This window comes from Astyanax mexicanus, chromosome 2 (assembly GCF_023375975.1).
Source record: "Astyanax mexicanus isolate ESR-SI-001 chromosome 2, AstMex3_surface, whole genome shotgun sequence".
Taxonomy (NCBI): Eukaryota; Metazoa; Chordata; class Actinopteri; order Characiformes; family Acestrorhamphidae; genus Astyanax; species Astyanax mexicanus.
The window spans coordinates 73,635,048-73,656,423 of record NC_064409.1 but is presented as its reverse complement, the minus strand read 5'-3'; the positions used below and the strand labels follow the sequence as shown (position 1 = coordinate 73,656,423).

Here is a 21,376-nt window from a genome sequence, read left to right as displayed (position 1 = left end):
CTCTTATCTTAACCTGAACACTCCATATGAGACAAGAAATGATCCAAAAAGGTCCAAAAGAGAAAAATCATTAGGTGTTGAAGAGAGAAACAATAGATTTCAGAATAAAAATAGGTTTTGGCCAAACGACTGGACCCAAATGACCAGATTAGCTTAGCTTAGAGTTATTCTCTGTTCACACTGGCAGTTGACGAACGGTTGAGGAACAAATGACCAGTTATTTCTTATAAAAGGACACAAATATTAGCCATGATTTGACGGCATGCAACAGGAATTATGACAAAGAGAAGCAAACACATTTTTCTAACCAATCACAGAAAGTCTGAGAGGTTCTGAGATGTTGGCTCCTTTTGGTCTCAGCAGTGTGATTTTGGACATAGAACAGAGGTTTATAAATGTTGTTTCTTCTGTTTTATATTATACATATTTGCTCAAAAAAGTGAAATTTGAAAAATGGAGCACGGATGAAAGTATCAATGGTTTAAAAGGTACCTTGCTACATTACCTAACATGCTAACCAGTCTCCTGCCAGTTTAAATGTAGGGTTATTTGTAAATGTGACAAAGCAACAATACACAAAATGCACAGAACAATTAAAAGCACTGTTTGGTTAATGTGATCAGAAAATGATTCATTAAACCACTCCTCCATGAAGTGTTTAACTATTGTCTGATAGCTGTTGCAAACACCCAAATATTTAGAACTAAAAATGATTAAGATCAATAGGGGTGCCCAAACTTTTTCATATGACTGTAAATTGACTCAAAATCAGTATCAACATTAACAAGTTGAGCAGAACGTTAAAGAGTTAATGAGTTAAAGTCATGACAGACCACTTCAGTCAGTGCCAGTTTGAGGGCAGCCTCTATCAGATGGGGTCTGATGTTCTGTTTTTGGAAATGGAAGAGTTCCACTTCATTACAGCTGGTTTAACATGTCGAGCTGAATGAAGTGGTGGCTGGCGCTGACATTCACATCTGCCGTTCTGGCACATTCTCTAATGTTCTTTTACACACACAAAAAACATGCTATGTATTTTTACATAATTAGCTTCATAATGAAGCTGTACTTGATCTTTGATGTTGTTCCTCCGTCGTTTCCTGATGAACGTTTTGCTCCCGTTGGCACGTATCCCACTGTTCACCACAGCGGGCTGCAGGAACGTTGTAATTTTGCTCTGGTTACAGACTTCACTCCTGGAGAACTTACAGTACACAAAGAGTACTGGAGAATTTAGCCGTGATGCTAATCCAGCGAATCATCATCTTCAGAGGCCGGTGATTAGCTGGGGTGGGTGTGAGGGGATGTGGGGTTAGAGATGAAACCCTCAGGAAGGTGACCCCTGGTCCACCGGCGCAAAGACAAACAGCAATCTGAACCCAGGAGGCCGAGGAGCCGCTGAGATCTGAGGCCTGATTCTAGTCCGCAGGGTAATGTTAGTGACAGTTTTATTAAAGCGCCAGACCTCAATTTCCAGGTGCAAATATCACCTGGACAAACGCAGCCGCGGAAACGGAAGCAGCCGCTCCATATGGTCCGAACCAGACTGTCATTTTCTTCCAGCGGATTTTAGCAGAGTAACTGTTACACTGAAAAAAAAAGACGAGTAAAATTCACTTAAAAAAGGTTTCACAACGTTCTGCATTTGCTTTTTTTAAGTAAATTTAATTTCAGATAAATTTAAGTAATTTCAACTCGTTTTCAAGACTTAAATGTTACACAGAGTAAATAAGTGAACTGAACTTCAGTTAATCCTTTCTTTTAGTAAACTTTACTTCATTTATTTTTGCTGAATAAATTATTTTTTATTTAGTAAATTTTACCTAATTTATTTTTGCTAAATAAGTCATTTCTTTTAGTAAACTTTACTTCATTTATTTTTACTGAATCAATCCTTTCTTTTAGTAAACTTTACTTAATTTATTTTTACTGAATCAATCCTTTCTTTTAGTAAACTTTACTTAATGTCTGCATACAATATTACCTAATTACGATTACTTCATTCATACAATATTACTCAAATAATTTATGATACATAATATATTATAATTTCTGAAATTTCAATATTTTTAGTTAAAAAATGGTAAAAAAAAAAAAAACAGCAGCACTTGTTGACTAGAGAATTTCTGATTTATTAGCAATACAAGAATAACCAACGCGTTTCGGCGCTCAGGCCTTCATCAGGGTTAAAAGACAAAAGTTAATCACATTCCAGCTTTTAAAACACACATGATTACAAAACAACCAATGAGAACACTCCAGATACTAAAGGTCACATGATCAGCCAATGAGAGGCTGGCAGCTCAATTCCACAGAGGAACCACTTCCAACAAAACTTCTTAAAAGTCCTTCTGAAATTCATAAAAACAGTTAAACATCCATTTTAGGGAAAAAAAAATACTTTTGCTCAAGAACACACATACAGAGGAAAAAAGGTAAAAACAACCAAACTGACGATACAGACACACATTTCCCCAAATTACCTACAGAAACTCTTTTATTGTAAAATCCTCATTCATTGGCTGATCATGTGACCTTTAGTATTTGGAGTGTTCTCATTGGTTGTTTTGTAATCATGTGTGTTTTAAAAGCTGGAATGTGATTAACTTTTGTCCTTTAACCCTGATGAAGGCCTGAGCGCCGAAACGCGTTGGTTATTCTTGTATTGCTAATAAATCAGAAATTCTCCAGTCAACAAGTGCTGCTGGGTTTTTTTTTTTACCATTTTTTGATCAGTGATTTTATTTCCAGGCACCTTGTTGTGCAGTGAAGTTGCACCAGATCCATCTGCTTCTAATATTTTTAGTTAAAACACATACGACACTGTCTCAACACATCAAGAATGTATTACATGCCATCCATGTGTTGAGACAGTGAGACATGGTCTGTTTACAGAATACATCTTTCAGATTATGTAAATATTTGAATGTGTGTTTTACCTAAAATTACATATAATTATATTGTATAAATAAAGTAATTGTAATTAGGTAATACTGTATGCAAAAATGAAGTAAAGTTTACTAAAAGAAAGGATTAACTGAAGTTCAGTTCACTTATTTATTCTATGTAACATTTAAGTCTTGAAACCGAGTTGAAGTTACTTAAATGTACATGAAATTAAATTTACTTAAAAAAAGTAAATGCAGAAAGTTGCAAAACTTTTTAAAGTGAATTTTACTCATCATTTTTTCAGTGTGGGACGGGACGTGGCAAAATCCACTGCACACATGTGCTGTGAGTGCAAACCACCAAAAACGACTCTCCTCAGCTCCTCTGAACTTCTGAAATGATACAGAATCTGGCAACGCTGGTGCATTCCAGGACTTGCACCAAACTCCAGAACTCCAAAACCCAAATGATCACCTGCAGCATTCATTTATGTCCAGCCAGACCTAATTGAAGCTTTTAAAAAGTGATTCAGTACTAGACTGAGAGATTGTGCTGTATGGTTAAAAAATGTTAACAATTCTAGGAAGAAACAGTCGGACATTGAAATCTCTTACAGGACACTTGGAGAAGCTGCCTGTTCACTCTCTACTCCACTTAATAATTCCAGATATTTTTTAAAGTTGCAGATTTACTTACATTTTTAAATACATTTGTACTATAATTAGAATTAGAATTTGTAGTAACATTTATTATCAGAGATGAAAGCTTTTTATGGAATGCTTGAATAGAAATCTTCAAGATTTAAGTTTGCAATATCAGGCAGAAAATATACAGAAATGCTGGCCTGTTAAAGGGTCAATATATGAGTTGACATTAGTTATAAGTAGAGGTGCCTCCAAGTCTCTCAAACTCTTAAACATGAGATCATATATATATATATATATATATATATATATATATATATATATATATATATATATATATATATATATATATATATAGATAGATAGATAGATAGATAGATTTAATAAAAAAATAATAATATATATTTTTTGTACATTTTCTGCCTGAAGATTGAAGATTTCTATTCAAGCATTACACAAAAAGCTTTCATCTCTAAGAATAAATGTTACTAAAAAAATCTTATTCTAATTGCAATAGAAAGTTTAAAATATGTAAGTAAATCTGCAACTTTAAAAAATATCTGGAATTATTGAGTGGAGTAGAGAGTGAACAGGCAGCTTCTCCAAGTGTATATATATATATATATATATATATATATATATATATATATATATATATATATATATATATATATATACAGTATATTTGCAGTATAGAAAGTGCAGCCATGCTGAGTCATAACAAGCAAGTCTACAGTCTAGTCAGTGTTTGTATTAAATTATGCTGTCTGCTACCAGTATACAGAACACAAGAATGCCACCTACCTAACTGAATTATACTATATTATCCTCCAGTGCCAGTTCATGGATTCCAGCCATTGTGTTCCACAGCGATTCCCCAGACTAGACTGAATACAGCGAAATATGGCACAACCTGAGTCATGTAGCGTCTAGCCCCGTGGTGTCAGACTCATTTTCACTGAGGGCCACATCGGCATAATGCCTGTCCTCAAAGGGCCAGACTTATAAATTTATATATAACTTATAAATGCAAGAAAATGTAATGTTATTAAATTAAAATATTTCAGTTGCATGGAAAAAATGCTTGCTTGTTGCTCTGTTAAAACATAAATCCAACATATGAACTCCATCAATCAAGGATTTAAATATTAAAATAAAAAAAAAAAACATCAAACACAAGTTATAACATTAACTTTGATCAAAACAGGCTTAATTAGCATAAAATAAAAAAATGTGAGCTGCTAAGAACATGTGTGACAGATGCAACAGCTAATGAGATGCTTAGATTACAATTAACATTTTGTCTGCAAAATTGCCGTTTAGTGGCGGTAAGCCATAACTTCGCGGGTAACACAATCAACGTGCATTGTGGGAAATGTAGTTTTTGGTCAAAGCACACTTCTGACCTGTTTATTTTAAGACACTAAGACCTTTCAAGCTCTCGCGGGCCACACAAAGGATGTGACACATATGATCTAGTGGCTTCCTTTTTCTTATTTCCAGGAACTCAAATTTAGGTTAAGACTTCTTAACTTTTTCACAGAAAAAAACAAACCAGAGCCTGGACAGCCCAGTCCAGATCAGTGCGTCACTGCTAACTGCGCTAGCTGACCGGTTCATCATGCACCGCTCACTTTAACAAACCTGCGCGTGTCTGACGTTACGTCTGCTCAATCAGCCGCTCGAGCTAGAAGCGAAACGTGGAAAATTCTCGACAAACAAACCCGCTTGTGCTGAAGTGGGATGAATTTTATCCTCAGAGAAAGCTGCGTTTTTCACAGAGTCACACAAACGTGCTGCAGAAAGCCCTCCCCGCTCTTCAGGTTGGTGTGTGTTTGGAATATTATTGCACAATGCTTGGTCTGATGCATCCTCCTGAATTGTCCACTAATCTCCGTAGTCGATAGACCATTCTGAACATTCTTTACACACCCACGCGCGACTCCCGGACCGTCCGGCGGTCTGTGTGGGTCCGTAAAGAACACTCCAGCATCTGTCTGGCTTTGCTTGCTAACTGAGACACAAACGCAGGAATGAGTTTGTGGGAACGGATTGCTGCACATAGATTTAGAGGTAGTGAACGGCTAGTTCAAGTGGGGACGTGGACTCTTAAATATGAAGGTGCTGAAAGGGTTCTTTGCAGGAGGCCAGAGAACAAGTGGTGCTCTTAGCTGAGATGGTCTAAACTTCTAAGTTGGTCATAATGGAGCAATAGAACAACCGATCTTTTTTTATAATTTTATTTCATTTTTTTCCTATTTTTCTTCCAACTTTAGCTAGGGTGTATACCCCCTATCACAAGTGATGCCACAACACAAGGAGGGTGAATTTAAAACTAGCACATGCCTCCTCCAAAACATGTGAAGTTAGACTCCGCCTCTTTTCGAACTGCTGGTTCTGATACATCAGCTCACAGGTGTCTTGTGCTAATCGACATCACCCTTTTTTTTTACATTGAATACATTTGGTCCCGTTTTGGTTTCACACTTTCCAAACTAGTCTTTTTACACTACAAATAATCCAAAGCATGATTCATTTGATCCAGTTTGAGACCACAGTTCTGGATGAATGCAAATTGTGGTGTTTTAGAAAAGTCTGAAGGCTGTAGCATTTAGCATTTATAATAAAACATACTATAGTTGTCATGCATAGACCTCCAATATCATCAAGCCGCCGGTGCTCAGAGGGAGCAAAATTGGCCCTGCTCCCTCCGGGTGGGTAGATGGCGCTCTCTCCCCACATCACTCCTAGGGTGATGTCTGCAGCACAGGGCGTCTGTGAGCTAATGTACCCGAACCGTGTCGCTGCTCTTTCCTCCAAGTGCGCTGTGATGCTGCTCAGCAATGCTGCATCAGCAGCAGCTCGAAAAGAAGCAGTGGCTGATTTCACATGTATCGGAGGAGGCATGGGTTAGTCTTCACCCTCCTGGTGTGTTGGGGCATCACTAGTGATAGGGGGAGTCCTAATGAGTGGGTTGGGTAATTGGCTGTGTAAATTGGGGAGAAAATGGGAAAAAAAAGACCTCCACTATATCCAAAATGACAATGGAAGAAGGAAAATTATTCATAACATGTTAATGGTGTTACATCCAATTATGACCAACTAAGATTATGGCCAGGACCAGGAATGAGCACCACTGCAGTGAGGAACCGTTCTTAGTGGATCACTGGGTCCAGTGGGTCACTGAGGACCAGTTTGAGAAGCAGAAGGTTTGGTGGAACCAACAGTGGTTCTTCTTCTATGGCTTTAAGTATTATGTAAAGAACCCTTTGTAGCACCTTTATTTGAGAGTGAATGTGTGTGAGTGTGAGAGAGTTTGGACGTGTGTTTGGATGTGTGTGTGTGTGTGTGTGTGTATAGGTGTGTGTGTGTGTGTGTGTGTGTGTGTGTGTGTGTGAGTGTGGTTTTGCCTGTGGAGCTGCAGCAGAACAGAGAGCACTAAATGGTGAATGTGGTTTGATGTGGTTTGCCTGTCTGTCTCTAAACGACGTTCTTTCGTTCTCCTCACCACGACAGGAATAGACTCAAAGCACAGCTATTCCAGAGTCTTCTTCAGCCTTTATCTCTCCCTCTGTCTCACACCTCCTCCTCCTCCTCCTCAGGTTCTCTCACGCTCTGTTCCTGAGGCTGTCACCTCCAACCCCAGCCCTGATCTGATCTCATTACTAACTCTCCTATAAACACACCTGCCTGAACACACCAGCCAGAGTGTGACTCCACTCACTGATATATATCTGTGCTGCTGCTGCTGCTGTCTCTCACCACCTCTCTCTCTCTCTGTCTCTCTGTGTTTCTGTCTTTCTTTCTCTATATATATATTCAGCTCTGGAAAAAAATAAGAGACCACTTAAAAATGATGAGTTTCTTTGATTTTACCAAATTGAAAACCTCTGAAATATAATCAAGAGGAAGATGGATGATCACAAGCCATCAAACCAAGTTGAACTGCTTGAATTTTTGCACCAGGAGTGTAAAGCATAAAGTTATCCAAAAGCAGTGTGTAAGACTGGTGGAGGAAAACATGCCAAGATGCATGATTAAAAACTGTGATTAAAAAACAGGGTTATTCCACCAAATATTGATTTCTGAACTTTACTCAAACATAAACCTATAAACAGGAAAACTGATTATAAAAACTGAAGTGGTCTCTTATATATATTTATCTCTCTCTCTCTCTCTCTCTCTCTCTCTCTCTCTCTCTGTCTCTCTCTCTCTCTGTCTGTTCTGGTGTTGTAGGTATAGTGTATTTTAATGGTTTGATCACAGATGGAGATCATCGCCTATCTAAGTACAGATAGAGCTCTGCCTGCTGTTAGACAGACTCATATTTCCTGATTTTGGTCATTTTATATCAGAGCACTCAGACTACACTGCAACAGATGACGCCCTGATTAAAGAAGTGATCCTAAATCTGATCCAAACATCTAATATTTATCATTACAAGATTTATTCTTATAAGAATATAGGGTAAAAATAAGGGTCACAAATAACAGTACTTCTGACAGTAATAAACATTGTTAAACAGTTAAGTAATGGCTGAATTAATTATATATTTGTACTAGTTCACACATTATTAAACATTACTAAATTTGAATCATAATAATAATGTTATAAATGATAATAAATTAAGATATTAGTTAAAATGATTTTGTAATGATTAATAATGTCTTAACTAGTGTCTATTAATAATTAGTAGAGTACTGTTCTTTAATATACTCTTATTGTAAAGTGTTAGTGATTAATTAGTTCGATTGTAATTACGTCTAGACTATATTATATTCCTATAGGTTTATATGAGAAATAATGTGGATAGTGTATTTTTTAAATAGATAAATTATATTTATATATTACAGTTATATAATAAATTACTGTATATGGATAAATGTTCATTTTTCAATTTTTATTTTAATAAATAGTGCAGATAATTTTTAATTTGTCACAATTTTTTAAAAGGAATAATACAGATAATTTAGCATTTTCTAAGTAATAATGTGGACAATTTAGCTTTTTTTTAAATAAAAAGTCATACAAAGAAATGAGACTAAATTATGTGAATTATTTATTTTGTTTTCAATCAAAAAATGTAGTAGTAGAAACATTTAAAATGTTATAATTTTAATAATTTAAATAATTCTGTTTAGACAATAAATATATTTCTTCATAAAAAACAAGTATTTTAGCTTTATTAAAAAAAACAGACATATGTTAATTTATATTTTTAAAGAAAATTTAAAAAATATTGCAGACAAATTTGAGAGAAAACTGGTTTAGCATATTTTTCTTTTCCAGTAGAATTAGACTTTCTCCTTAGTGCTAAAATCACTTACAAAGTAAGAAATTAGTTAGATATAAGCTGATTTCATATCAGGATCAAGTTCATTTATTGCAGTGTTGTTGTGTCTGTGCAGATGATGACCATGTGCTTGATACTCACTCTTTATAGAATGTAATTTTCTTTCAAAACATTTTAATTGAATTTTAAATGTTGTTTTTACCTGCAGACTGAGCAGATGTTTTATTGTGTGTGTGTGTGTGTGTGTGTGTGTGTGTGAGCAGTAGCTGCTCCGAGGAGATTGCGCTATAAGGAGCTGGGCTCGGGCATGCTCAGTGTGTCGTGGAAGGAGCCGAAAGGAGAGTTTGACAGTTACAGGCTGATCTACAGCTCCGGCTCAGGTAAGCGTCCGCACCGACCGGTGACTCAGTGTTCCCGCTCGTTTACACACATGTACACACACACACACACACACACACACACACACACACCTGTCTTTTTGAGAATTTCAGAGAGGTGAATCATGGCTGACCTTCTCTATCATTATAGAGCATCGTCATTCTTCTCTCTTCCTCAAAATCTGTTTTTTCTCAGTTTAGGACAGCTCTGGTCCTCTTCCTCATCCAACCCAAAATAACCGCTCAAGGGTACTTTCAGTGTTATGTATTATATAATACATACTATACTTACAATTCAATATATCACAAAATATTGTGATACTATAAGCAAAATATAGATAAAAAGATAAATTGAATTGAGTATAATCAAATTTTAAGATTTACATTTTTAACTGTCCTTGTATTAAACCACACTATCATGTTTATAAAATCAGAGAAAAAGAAATGTAGGCAAAGAAAACTGCAAGGTGTGTGTCCCTTTTAAATCCTGCGTAAAGATAACACATCATTTCAGAAAAAGAACATCATACTGAGTGTAAAACATGGTGGTGGTAGTGTGATGGCCTGGGGCTGCTTTGCTGCTTCAGGATCTGGACAATTTGCTTTTTTTAACCAATCATTTCTAAGCAGTAAAAATTACTCAAAACATGATTTTTTTTATTTATTTTGCAGTAGGCAGGGCTATGCTGCTGTTTGAGTGGCAGATTAATGTCAATTCTGTTGGACAACAGAAACATTGGGTCTGAAAGGGATAAACTGTAAATAGATTTTTGTTTGTTCAATAATTAATCCAAATAATGTTACATTTTCCAATATATAATGCAATAAATAAACAACATATTTATTTTAGGAAATAATTCAAATAAATGAGTATAATTTGCTAAACAAAATGAGTAATTTAGCTATTTTTCAAGAAGTATTATGAAAATGCATTTTTAATGATTTGTAACGAATAAAAAGATCATTTTTCACACCGTACAATCCCACCTAGCCCACGATCTACCCATTCGAGCCCCACATGGGGTAGATGTTTCATGTTGGGAGTACTTTGCCTTTGTGTAGTTCACTTGTTTAATACACAACTGCATTTTAGACGTCAGGAATCACTCTATTAATCTGTTATAAATGAGATTAGCTGTTTAGCTGTCGAGAGCAGAGTTGCTATCATCATCAGAATGCAGGAGAAATGTATTATCTCTTCCAGAAACTTCCTCTTCTTATTAACCTCTCCTCCTCCAGGGCTAATTATACAGGAGGTCTGACTGCCTGCTGTTTTGCTTTATGTCTTTATTATTGTAGATTAGCAGTCGTTTAACCTTAGACCTTCCCTCTCCCTCTCTCTCTTTCTCTCTCTCTCTCTTTTGTTTTCTCTCTCTCTTGTTTTCTCTCTCTCTCTCTCTCTCTCTGGGGGCTGATCATTCCTCCTGCTCTCTTCATGCACTACATTCCAGCACAGACAGATTGGCGCTGAAAAATGTGTGGACTGTACGGAGCTTTCAGAAAGCAAACAATTAGAACACACTCAAATTTACTGACAATGAATCATTATTAATAACAACAGCTTACAGACAATGAACTTCCCACAACAATCATTCAATAGATTTTTCATTTTCTTGTTGTTTTTCCTTCTCTTTATGTCAACATGTCCGATTCCAACTCACATTATACAGTTCTACTAACACTGTTGAGTGATAGGTAGAAACAGGTGTAGTAACATGTCCCATGACTTTTGCCATGTCATGCGGAAACTAAAGAAGGCTGCACTGAACTGTGGGATTCTGCCGGTCACTATCATTACCACTCACTGCTCTGTCCACTGTCTGTGGTAGTATTAGCCTTTTATGATGTACACAAATGTTAACGTATTTTCCGTGCTATAAGGCGAACCATTAATAAACGTCTTTTTTCTGGTCTATTTTCACCTGATTATAAGCAGACTTCCCAAGTCTCCCGGAAGTTGCGGGAGTCTACTGCATATCAGTAATGGCTCCCTGATGGGGGTGCATAAGTAATCAAAACTGTAATTCTTTAAAAAAAAAATAATCATTTTCTTTTAAAGATATACAAACAAGCATTGGATGTTAATCTACACAGATTTATCTCCTGAAAACTGTTTATCCTGTTTTGTCCAAGGGTGAGGGCTAGCCATGGTTAGCAAGCGTTTAGCCAGCCGCGGTTAGCAACACTACTTAGTCGTGGTTAACAGTGCTAACCAGCCGTGGTTAGCAATGCTAGCCAGCCGTGGTTAGCAGTGCTACTCAGTCGTGGTTAGCAGTTCTGGGCAGCCACAGTTAGCAGTGCTACCCAGCCGCGGTTAGCAGTGCTACCCAGCCACGGTTAGCAGTGCTGCCCAGCTGCGGTTAGCAGCGCTACCCAGCCGCGGTTAGCAGTTTTAGCCAGCCACGGTTAGCAGCGCTACCCAGCCGTGCTTAGCAGTTCTAGCCAGCCACAGTTAGCAGTGCTAGCCAGCCACATTTAGCAGCTCTAGCCAGCCACGGTTAGCAGTGCTGCCCAGCCACGGTTAGCAGTGCTGCCCAGCCACGGTTAGCAGTGCTGCCCAGCCGCGGTTAGCAGTTCTAGGCAGCCACGTTTAGCAGTGCTACCCAGCTGCGGTTAGCAGTGCTGCCCAGCCGCGGTTAGCAGTTCTAGGCAGCCACGTTTAGCAGTGCTACCCAGCCACGGTTAGCAGTGCTGCCCAGCCGCGGTTAGCAGTTCTAGGCAGCCACGTTTAGCAGTGCTACCCAGCTGCGGTTAGCAGTTCTACCCAGCCGTAGTTAGCAGTGTTTGCCAGCCACGGTTATCATTAAAGACTTAAAATATATATGCAGTATATGTTGAAGCTTTAGCTTATTTTGCATTTTCTGTTTAATTAACTAATACAACCATCAGAATTTTCAAAATTCCATATATAAAAACATAATTTCTTAGTTTTAAACTTGTTTACTACCCTGTTTTTCAACTTTTTTTGTAGAGCAAACTACATATCCTTAATTCCTTATCAAAGCTCTGTCACAGTTTTACCATAACAGTAGTTAAATTTTTAAATTATTTAAAGTTTTAAATAACAGTATTTGTCCTTGCTCTCTTTCTTTTAAACAAACCTATTCACCCAAGCTCATAATTGCTTTTTATGGTGTTAAATTTTCCCATGAATATATAGGTGAAGGTGTTCCCAAGCTATTCCCTGAGTAAACACTTCATGATCATTTTACTGTACATACTGCTATCCCATGACTTTTTGTATGTCAGCCTAGACATTTTTGAGTTTCTTAATCTTATTAGAAACATAATTTTGTGATGGGCTGGTTGGGTCTGTGTTCTCCAGATTAACAAACCTACAGTTAAATGTCATTTAATACATTTTAAACACACTCTGACAGAAGTTTAGTGATTATACAAGTTCTCTGGCATCTCCAATGTCTGGCATTTAGCTCCAGTGTTCCTACATGAGCTGCCTTCTGGCTTTAGCAGGCATCCAACTGCCTCGCTAAATTCACGTAACATGTGTAGCAGCTCCCACACTTCAAAAGACCCTCTTAAAGTTGATGCTGATGAAATTCTGATGAGAATGTTCTGCGGCGGCGGCTCTTATATTTGGATGCCTGAATGCTGGTAGCTGATTAGTCGGCCGGGGGAATTAGGGAGAGCGGGTAATCAGAGATTTGTCATTTCGTGGCCGAAGAGTAATCACAATGGCTGAAGGTCAGTCCATCACTGCTCTGCACATTTTAGTGCTTTTACTGTGCATTTTACCACTCTAATTTATTGATAACGGACAGTTCTGGTGGAAACAGGAGAGTTGAGGTGCACATTAAATTCTGCCGTGATTTGAGCAGCCGTGGTTTTGTGTTTTTTGAATGCAATCCGGGTTAGCACCCGAACATCCCTTTCAGACAGCTTCCTCTTACAGCGTCCACAGTTAATCCTGTTGGATGTGGTTGGTCCTTCTTGGTGGTATGCTGACATTACCCTGGATACCGTGGCTCTTGATTCATCACAAAGACTTGCTGTCTTGGTCACAGATGCTCCAGCAAGACGTGCACCACCAATTTGTCCTCTTTTGAACTCTGGTATGTCACCCATAATGTTGTGTGCATTGCAATATTTAGAGCAGAACTGTGCTCTTACTCTGCTAATTGAACCTTTACACTCTGCTCTTACTGGTGCAATGTGCAATTAATGAAGATTTGCCACCAGGCTGCTACAATTTAGCCACGAAACCTCCCACACTAAAATGACAGGTGTTTCAGTTTTATTGTCCAACCCCTTGATTATGTTAATGTATACCACATTGTGTTAAGTGGATTACTAACTAAGCAAATAAAAAAAAGTTTTTAACCGATATGTTAATGCCCACTGATGGAAAAGACAAAGTAAGTTAAGATCTGAGGTTTTACAGTATAAGTTAATTCAGTTGAATCAGTTTGGTAAATAACTTGCGTCTGTTGCCCTTTATATTTATGAACTGTAAAACCCAATAAGTTCAATAAACTCAAAACTTTTGTTGTAACCAATTACCTTAAAATATTTACGTTCATGTAATATAATTTTTAAGTACAGTGAATTTTACAAATATATTTACATATATATATATATATTTTTTTTTTAATTAACTTATATATTTTACAAAATTGGTTTTAGTAAGAATTACATAATTAATATCATTTCTGCCCACTTAACCAGAACACAAATATTTGATAGCATATTATTTTTTTTCTTATATCAACTGCTTTGCATAATAATTCTAAAGAAGAAAAGAAAATGCTAGATGCTAGAACACAGACAACAGGTACCAGCTCAGAAAATGACACTTGTTCCTCCAGCCTACAACACAAAAGCTAAGCACTTAATCATAATATATGCTCTACAAGTTTACCTAAGGTAGCCTGGGGGGAATCACTACACACTGATGGTGACACACCCAGTGGGGGACACAACCAGTATGCAAATCGATTGTGCCAGAAGCCAATGGAAAAGAAGCTAGCAATGGCAAAATAATATACTCAGTATGTATACTCTGTTTGAATGTGTATACGTGACCACAAATGTTCACGTAACTCAAAATAGTTGAGTAATGTTCGGAAATATCCAATTTGTGAGTGAAACAGGCTTAATTTATTTGAGTTCAGACAAATAATGGGTTTATGGTGTGTGTTATAACTGCTTATTAATGGCTTTTAAAGTAATTACAACATAGTTAATAACCATTAATCAATTTCTTTATAAACTCTTTTTAAATCCTTTATAAATTAGCCTTATTTTAAAGTGATAATGAGCATTTTTACTTGTACTCGAGTCTGGTTCTTTAATACATGTCTGCTCATAAAATATTTAAGTAAGTATAAGTATCGCAGAATCACAGTATTGTGATACCATTGTTACTGCGGGCACCGTATTGTGATAATATCGGTATCGGTAATTTTGGTATTGAGCTGGAATTTCAATTTAAGGGAGGGTTCAATAGCAGTTTCTAGTTAATGTTGGCAGTTAAAGCTGCTGTAATCATTTTCGGAAGCCAATCAACCCTTTTTTTTATGTTTTTTTAGGTTTAGATTCAGAGAGGTTGAACGGTTATAATGGTTTATCTCACCGGCTCTGTGCTCTTCCTCTCTCTGTTCAGGTAATTATCATGTCACCTCTAACAAAGAACTGGGTCACAAACATGACGAAAGTAGCCACACTGGCCTGGCTCTGTTCCAGCAGTCCATATAGCTTTGGCCCTGTTCCAGTCCTCTCCACTGTTCCCTGTTCCCCTTGACCCCTTGCTTTAATTATCCCTCTGAATGGCCCTATCTGCATGGAGTGTGTTCCTGCTGGTGCCCTCAGTGTTCTCCAGCGTTCAGCAGTGATGAGGGTGAATCTGCTGAAGAGCAGAGTCTGAATGGCTGCACTGATGTAAAAGTCCTTCAAATCCAGTCAAAACAGAGCTGTGTTCTCAGCTTATATCAGTCTGATGAAAGACTTCATAATTAGATGATGAGCTGACTCACAGTCTGAGCTGAAGCATGTTCAACAAACAGCTTATAACTTGCCTTTTCCCATTTGGCTCTGTGGACTCAGTCTGGTACTGGTGTAGCTGGGATTTAGCACACTGAAATAAATTGCCAAAAAATGCTATGGTGGCCAAATAAGGAGAGTGTAAAAATGTATATGGAACTTAAGCACTTTAGTACATCACTGATATAGACATCTGCCTGTTCTGAATGTCTGAATGCGTACTATCTGCATGGAAAGCAGATTAAAATCCTTTAATTTTCCCAAAAACCATCGGTAAGTATATATATATATATGTATACCAGTCAGGTATTAAGGAGTAATACCCAGAAGTGGAAAAAGTACTGATAAATTGTAATTAAGTAAAAGTACCTTTACTTTTCTAAAATTCTACTCAAGTAAAAGTAAAAGTACCCATCTAAAAATCGACTCGAGTAAAAGTAAAAATGTACTCAATTTAAAATGTACTTTGAGTAAAAGTTTCATAGTTACTTTGATTTATTTGATGTAAAAAAGTACAAACCATAAATTAAATGATTATTAAATTAAATAATTTGGACCTTTCATGCACTATTTGTTCAGACCACCCCATAAAACATTTTCAACATTTTCAAGAACAAGTGGCATAGGTTTCTATGATCCATTTTTTTTCTTTACTGTTAAAATTTTTAAAAAAGCTGATTCACACAGCGTCTCTCCCGCTAATCGTAATAAACACTGCATGGAGAAGTTCAGCTGCGCTATCATGGAGAACAAAACTCATTTTTTTTTTCAATTAAGAAAATTAGTTTTTTTTTTCCCAGCATTTTATTTTTTACTCAATAATGGGGAGTTTTGTAAAGTAGCGAAGTAAATGACTTGTGTCAAAATGAACTTGAGTGTACTGTTCTCGCTATGTGTTTTATACACTCAGTATGTTTAACATAGTTAAACAGCCAGCCAAACTCAGTTTTCACGAGCCAGGAAGCGAGCGCCTTGCTCCTTTATTAATAATCTTCATGGGTCACATGTGAAAGTTCAAGAGTGAAACTGCAACAAATACATAAACAGGAAAATCTTAGTGTCTCTTAAGTAGCTCAAAACATAACTAAACACAGTTGGCTAGCAAACTCCCAATAATATATATAACACTGAGCAACATCAGGTCTGGATTTTAGCTGAAAAAAAAGATTTAACATACGACTGTTGCTTTCGAGGGCATGAGAAACATGCAAACGAGAGGAATCTCACATTAGCTTCTGCTCTGTGCAGTGACTTTGTTTACTCTAGTTATTCCCATCCCATAATACACAACATGTGCCTGTATGTCAAAATAAGAGTCCTCAATAAACTAAATACAAAAAAAACTGCTATAGCTGGAGGGTGCTTATGAATTAGTTAGAACTACTAATGAATTTCAGTCTCTCTTTTTACTGTCCAAAATCAGAGGGCAGAACATTGAGTAAAAGTAAAATTACCTAATTTAAAAACTACTTTAAAAATGACAAATTACACATAAAATCTACTCAATTACAGTAATGTGAGTAAATGTAATTAGTTACTTTCCACCTCTGGTAATACTTGACTGGTAAGTAAGGCCACTCTGCTGAAGTACATCTTTATACAGGAGTTTCAGTTTAGTTCTCCAGCAATGAGGCTGGAGCAGTATTATCATTAGCATTAGCTGCTAACTGTGCTAAGCACCAGCTCTTTCACCGTTCAGAATTGATTATATCAGACTGTATCCAACACGTTTACAGTGTTAGAACAAACCGCTAGCTGATAGCGCCCTGGGTTACTGAAACACTCAGGGTTCCTCAGTGTAGCTCTGTTGAGCAGCACTTACTAGCACTGAGTGCTGCTAATCACCGCTAGCGCTTCTGCTAACTGCATTAAAATACTGGAAGACTAAGCTTACTGTAAATAAACAGAAGTGCTTTACTCGATTTTCAGGAGCAAATCCTGTGTAGATTCACATCCAGGACTTGAGTTTGACTTTAGAAGAAAATGTTTTTTTAAGAATTACAGTTTTGTTTACCTATGTGCTTCCCCCAGCTTCCCCATTAGAAGAGAAACATGGCAACACCCTTGTTCCTTACTATTGTAGCTTAAAGTGCGCCTTATGTATGAAAATAGATGAGAAAATAGACATTCATTGATAGTGCACCTTATAATATGGTGCGCCTTAAATTCCGTAAAGTATAGTAAGTCTGTTTTATATAAAACTGAATCAACTTTGACTTAGATTAATATTTGCAGCCAATATACAGCTCTGAAAAAAAACGAAGAGACCACTTCAGTTTCTGATCAGTTTTTCTGATTTTGCTATTTATAGGTTTATGTTTGAGTAAAAGTAACATTGTGGTTTTATTCTATAAACTACAGACAACATTTCTCCCACATTCCAAATAAAAATATTGTCATTTGGAGCATTTATTTACAGAAAATGAGAAATGGCTGAAATAACAAAAAAGATGCAGAGCTTTCAGACATCAAAAACGCAAAGAAAACAAGTCAATATTTGGTGGAATAACCCTAGTGGTTTTTAATCACAGTTTTCATGCATCTTTGCATGTTCTCCTCCACCAGTCTTACACACTGCTTTTGGATAACTGCCTTTACTCCTGGTGCAAAGATTCAAGCAGTTCAGCTTGGTTTGATGGCTTGTTTGATGGCATCCATCTTCCTCTTGATTATATTCCAGAGGTTTTTAATTTGGTAAAATCAAAGAAACTCGTCATTTTTAAGTGCTCTCTTATTTCTTTCCAGAGCTGTGTATCAGCCAGCTACTGTCATCTTCAGTTTCTGTTGGATGTTGAATAAGAAAAACCTCGACTAGTGAGCCACTGATTGAGCATGAGTTCTCTTTGTTCTATACAAAACCTTTGCCTTAATAAATAATCATTAAATAACTATTTTTAAGAATCAAGTTGACATCAAACCAACTAAATAAAAATCCACAAATCTAAGAAAAGATTATTTGATGAAACTCATTTGCTGATAAAGACGCTTTCTGAACCACTCTTTGACTGAGCTTGTGGGTTTTATGTACGTGTTGTTTAATATTCCAGAGCATTAATCCAAAAGACGCTGTGAGTTACCACGGTTTTCCCACGATGCCGAGCATGGAGAAATCACTTTGACACATGGCCTCGAGTGGATTGCTGCTTTTAGCGTAGAAAATTTGCTGCATTAATGCAGAAGAGTGTTTATATCCACTATTTTATAGAGTCCTGGAGCGAGCCTCGGCCGTGTTTTCGAACCCAGACTATCTGCTCCATAATTATCAACTTAGAGCTCATAAAGAGATTATTAAACACTTCCATGTGTCAAAACATCCTCATAATATTTAAGGCATGAGTTAGAGGGGTATAAAGCTGAATAGTACTGAGCTGTGGAGCAGTGGAGGAACTGTGTTCTATGAAATAATAGAGCTCTAACCAATACTTTTGGAATGAGTAGAGGAGTTGGGGATCAAGTGGTATAGTGATCATCCAACAATCATCCAATCTTGATCTGACTGATGTTCTTGCCATTGCTGAATGCAATCAGATCCTCAAAGCAATGCTCCAAAGATGAGTAGATGTTTTTTCCTAGACAGTAGAGACATTTACTACAGCAAAAGCAGTATAAACCCTTTTTAATGCACTTGATCTACTGTAGAAAGAATAAATGAATGGGTGACCCAATACATATTTCTGCATAACTTCAGCAAAACCAGGTTCAAATGGGCATGGACCGAAACTGCTCTACTCAGCTGGCCTTAGTGATTTTCTTTGGGGCATAATTAGATTCAGATGGCAGTTTTTGGCAATTGGCAATTCTGCAAAGTCTAAATGGACCAAAAACTTAGTAGTTGTAAATTGAACACCAAACGTAGTCATAAAGGTAATTCAATATAGTGTATATTATATTGGTATCATGGTTCCTTGGTTCTACCAATGGTATAGGCTATGTTGGAACACCAGTCTGAACCATCTGAGCAGAACAGGGTTAAAGCAGTTTGTATTCCAGAGCTGTGTGGTAAGAGTGAGACCCTCAGGGCCTTCAAGACCTTCAGAAAAGATCAAATCAAAAATCTGAAATCTCTGAAATCTGAAAAAAAGTAGAAATGTCTGTAGTTCATTTGTAGTCAGTGGACTCATGAAATACTGTCTGGAAGTTCTGCTAAGTTACTCAAACTTACAATCAAAACTGATATCTATGTGGATACGACCAAATAAACACCTCCAGCTCTGAGCCAGAACTCTCCTTACTAAAACGTTACTTTCAAACTACAGATTTACTGATATTCCTAAAGTCATGGGACACAGGAGTCTAGAGAGTCATACGGGTCATTGCAATCACAGTTGTAGAATGTTTTAGCCTCAACAACCCAATCACAGTTCAATTGTCTTCTCTGATTATATAATTCTAAAATGTTTTCCTCTATTAACACAGTTACAATTCTTCCCTCTGATTAAAGTGGCGTGAAAAAGTATTTGCCCAGTAGTGAAAAAGTACCGACCGACATTGTTCCAAAAGGGCATGGACAGCTCATCAAGGACGTCACAAAAGAACTCAGAACAAAATTTATAGAACTTCAGGTTTCAGTTGTCTCAGTTAAGAGCAGTGTTAAAACATGGTGGTGGTAGTGTTGTGGTCTGAGGCTGCTTTGCTGTTTCAGGATCTGGACAACTTGCTGTAATAAATTTAACCAAGAATTCTGCTGTTTAACAGAAAATCCTGAAGGAGAATATCCGGCCATCTGTTGCCGCCAAGGTTTTTTTCAAACAGGGCTAGATTGGATGGATATTTTTTTTTATTTAAAATGTGCTTTTTATATTTACGCAGGGTGTATGTTTGATACGAAAGTTTGTTTGATAATCTGAAAAATATCAGGATGACCTAAAAGCAAAAACGTGGTCAGCCGCGGGTCCGTTTGGGCAGTGGTCAGCCGCTTCCACAAGTGATTAATTGAAGGAGGGAGGACTAATTCAGTGGTGAGGATTTGGTTCGACTTTAGAAGGTCTGATAAACTTCAGTTTGCTGCAAATTGTGCCGGAGAGTGAAGCCGACCAGCAGCGGTAACGTTAATACATCTAATCTGTTTCACCACCTTAAATAACTCCACTACATACAATATTTTCCTTATACTGACTGAAGCACTTTTATAGCTTATGTTGTAACTAAGTTAACTAAATTACCTTTATGAATCCTTTAGGTTTGTTTATTTGACGGGATATCATGTTCCTTTTATGTATATGAATACTTCGTGTATTCTGGCTGAAGCACTTTTATAGCTTATGTTGTAACTAAGTTATTTATAGTTGATAAAGCCTATAGGTTTTTTTTTATTTGAGGGAAAAATCTTGTTGTTTTTATGTATATGAAGGCTTCTTGTATTCTTTATCCTGGTTGAAACACTTCTGCTTTGATCTGTTAAATATATTTACAAAAGAATAAGAAGCTCTGCCTCTGTTGTAATTAAAAGTTATTTTCAGTTAGTTAGTTATATAGGCTTATTTCCTCTGACCAATTCATTCTAGAATGTCCTCCTCTATTCATACAGTTCTACACACAATGTTCTATAATTCTCTCCCCTGTCCACATGGCTCTAGAATGTACTCTCCTGTTCACAGCTCTAGAATATTCTACTGCATTGACACTGTTCTAATATGCTTTCATTTGTTCCTATCATTCTAGAATGTTCTCCTCTATTTACACTGTTCTACAATGTTGTCCTTTGTTCAAGATGTTCTCCTCCTCCTCTCACATTGTTCTGGAATAGATTCTCCTCTATCTGCACAGTTCTAGAAAGTTCTCCTCATGTTGTTTTGTCCCCTCAAGTTCTCCCCTATGCACTCTGCTGTAGAACATTCCTTTCTTTCACTCTGTTCTAGAATGTTCTCCCATCACTTCTCCTTCACTGCATGGTGAATCTGTGTGTGTTTCTGGCCTGCAGGTGGGTCAGAGGAAGAGGTGCAGGTGACTAAAGAGGAGGCTAAAGCTGTGATAGCAGATTTTGATCACAGTAAAGAATACAGCTTCAGAGTCATCGCCCTCAGCGGCGCTCAGGAGAGTAAACCCTTACTGGGCAGCTATAAAGGTAAAACACCACTGTTTCATATATCTGCTTTCTTTTACATGTAAAGACCATCTTTATTTACTTGATCCACTGATATAGATCACAACCTCAACTTTAATACATGTACAGGAAG

The 21,376-nt window shown here is 37.1% G+C and overlaps 1 protein-coding gene across 3 annotated transcripts in view; it reads left to right on the top strand.

The window, feature by feature from the left end:
• Window positions 1–21,376, top strand: part of LOC103042852 (collagen alpha-1(XIV) chain) — a 144,071-nt gene that overhangs the window by 8,952 nt on the left and 113,743 nt on the right. The window contains exons 3-5 of one of the 3 annotated variants that reach the window (XM_049475238.1): window positions 9,090–9,206; window positions 20,086–20,091; window positions 21,121–21,264. The exons of the other annotated variants lie outside the window; for them this stretch is intronic. Of the exons in view, the coding sequence (XP_049331195.1) occupies window positions 9,090–9,206; window positions 20,086–20,091; window positions 21,121–21,264 (267 nt within the window). The remainder of the gene's footprint in view (window positions 1–9,089; window positions 9,207–20,085; window positions 20,092–21,120; window positions 21,265–21,376) is intronic. 3 annotated transcript variants of the gene reach the window in all.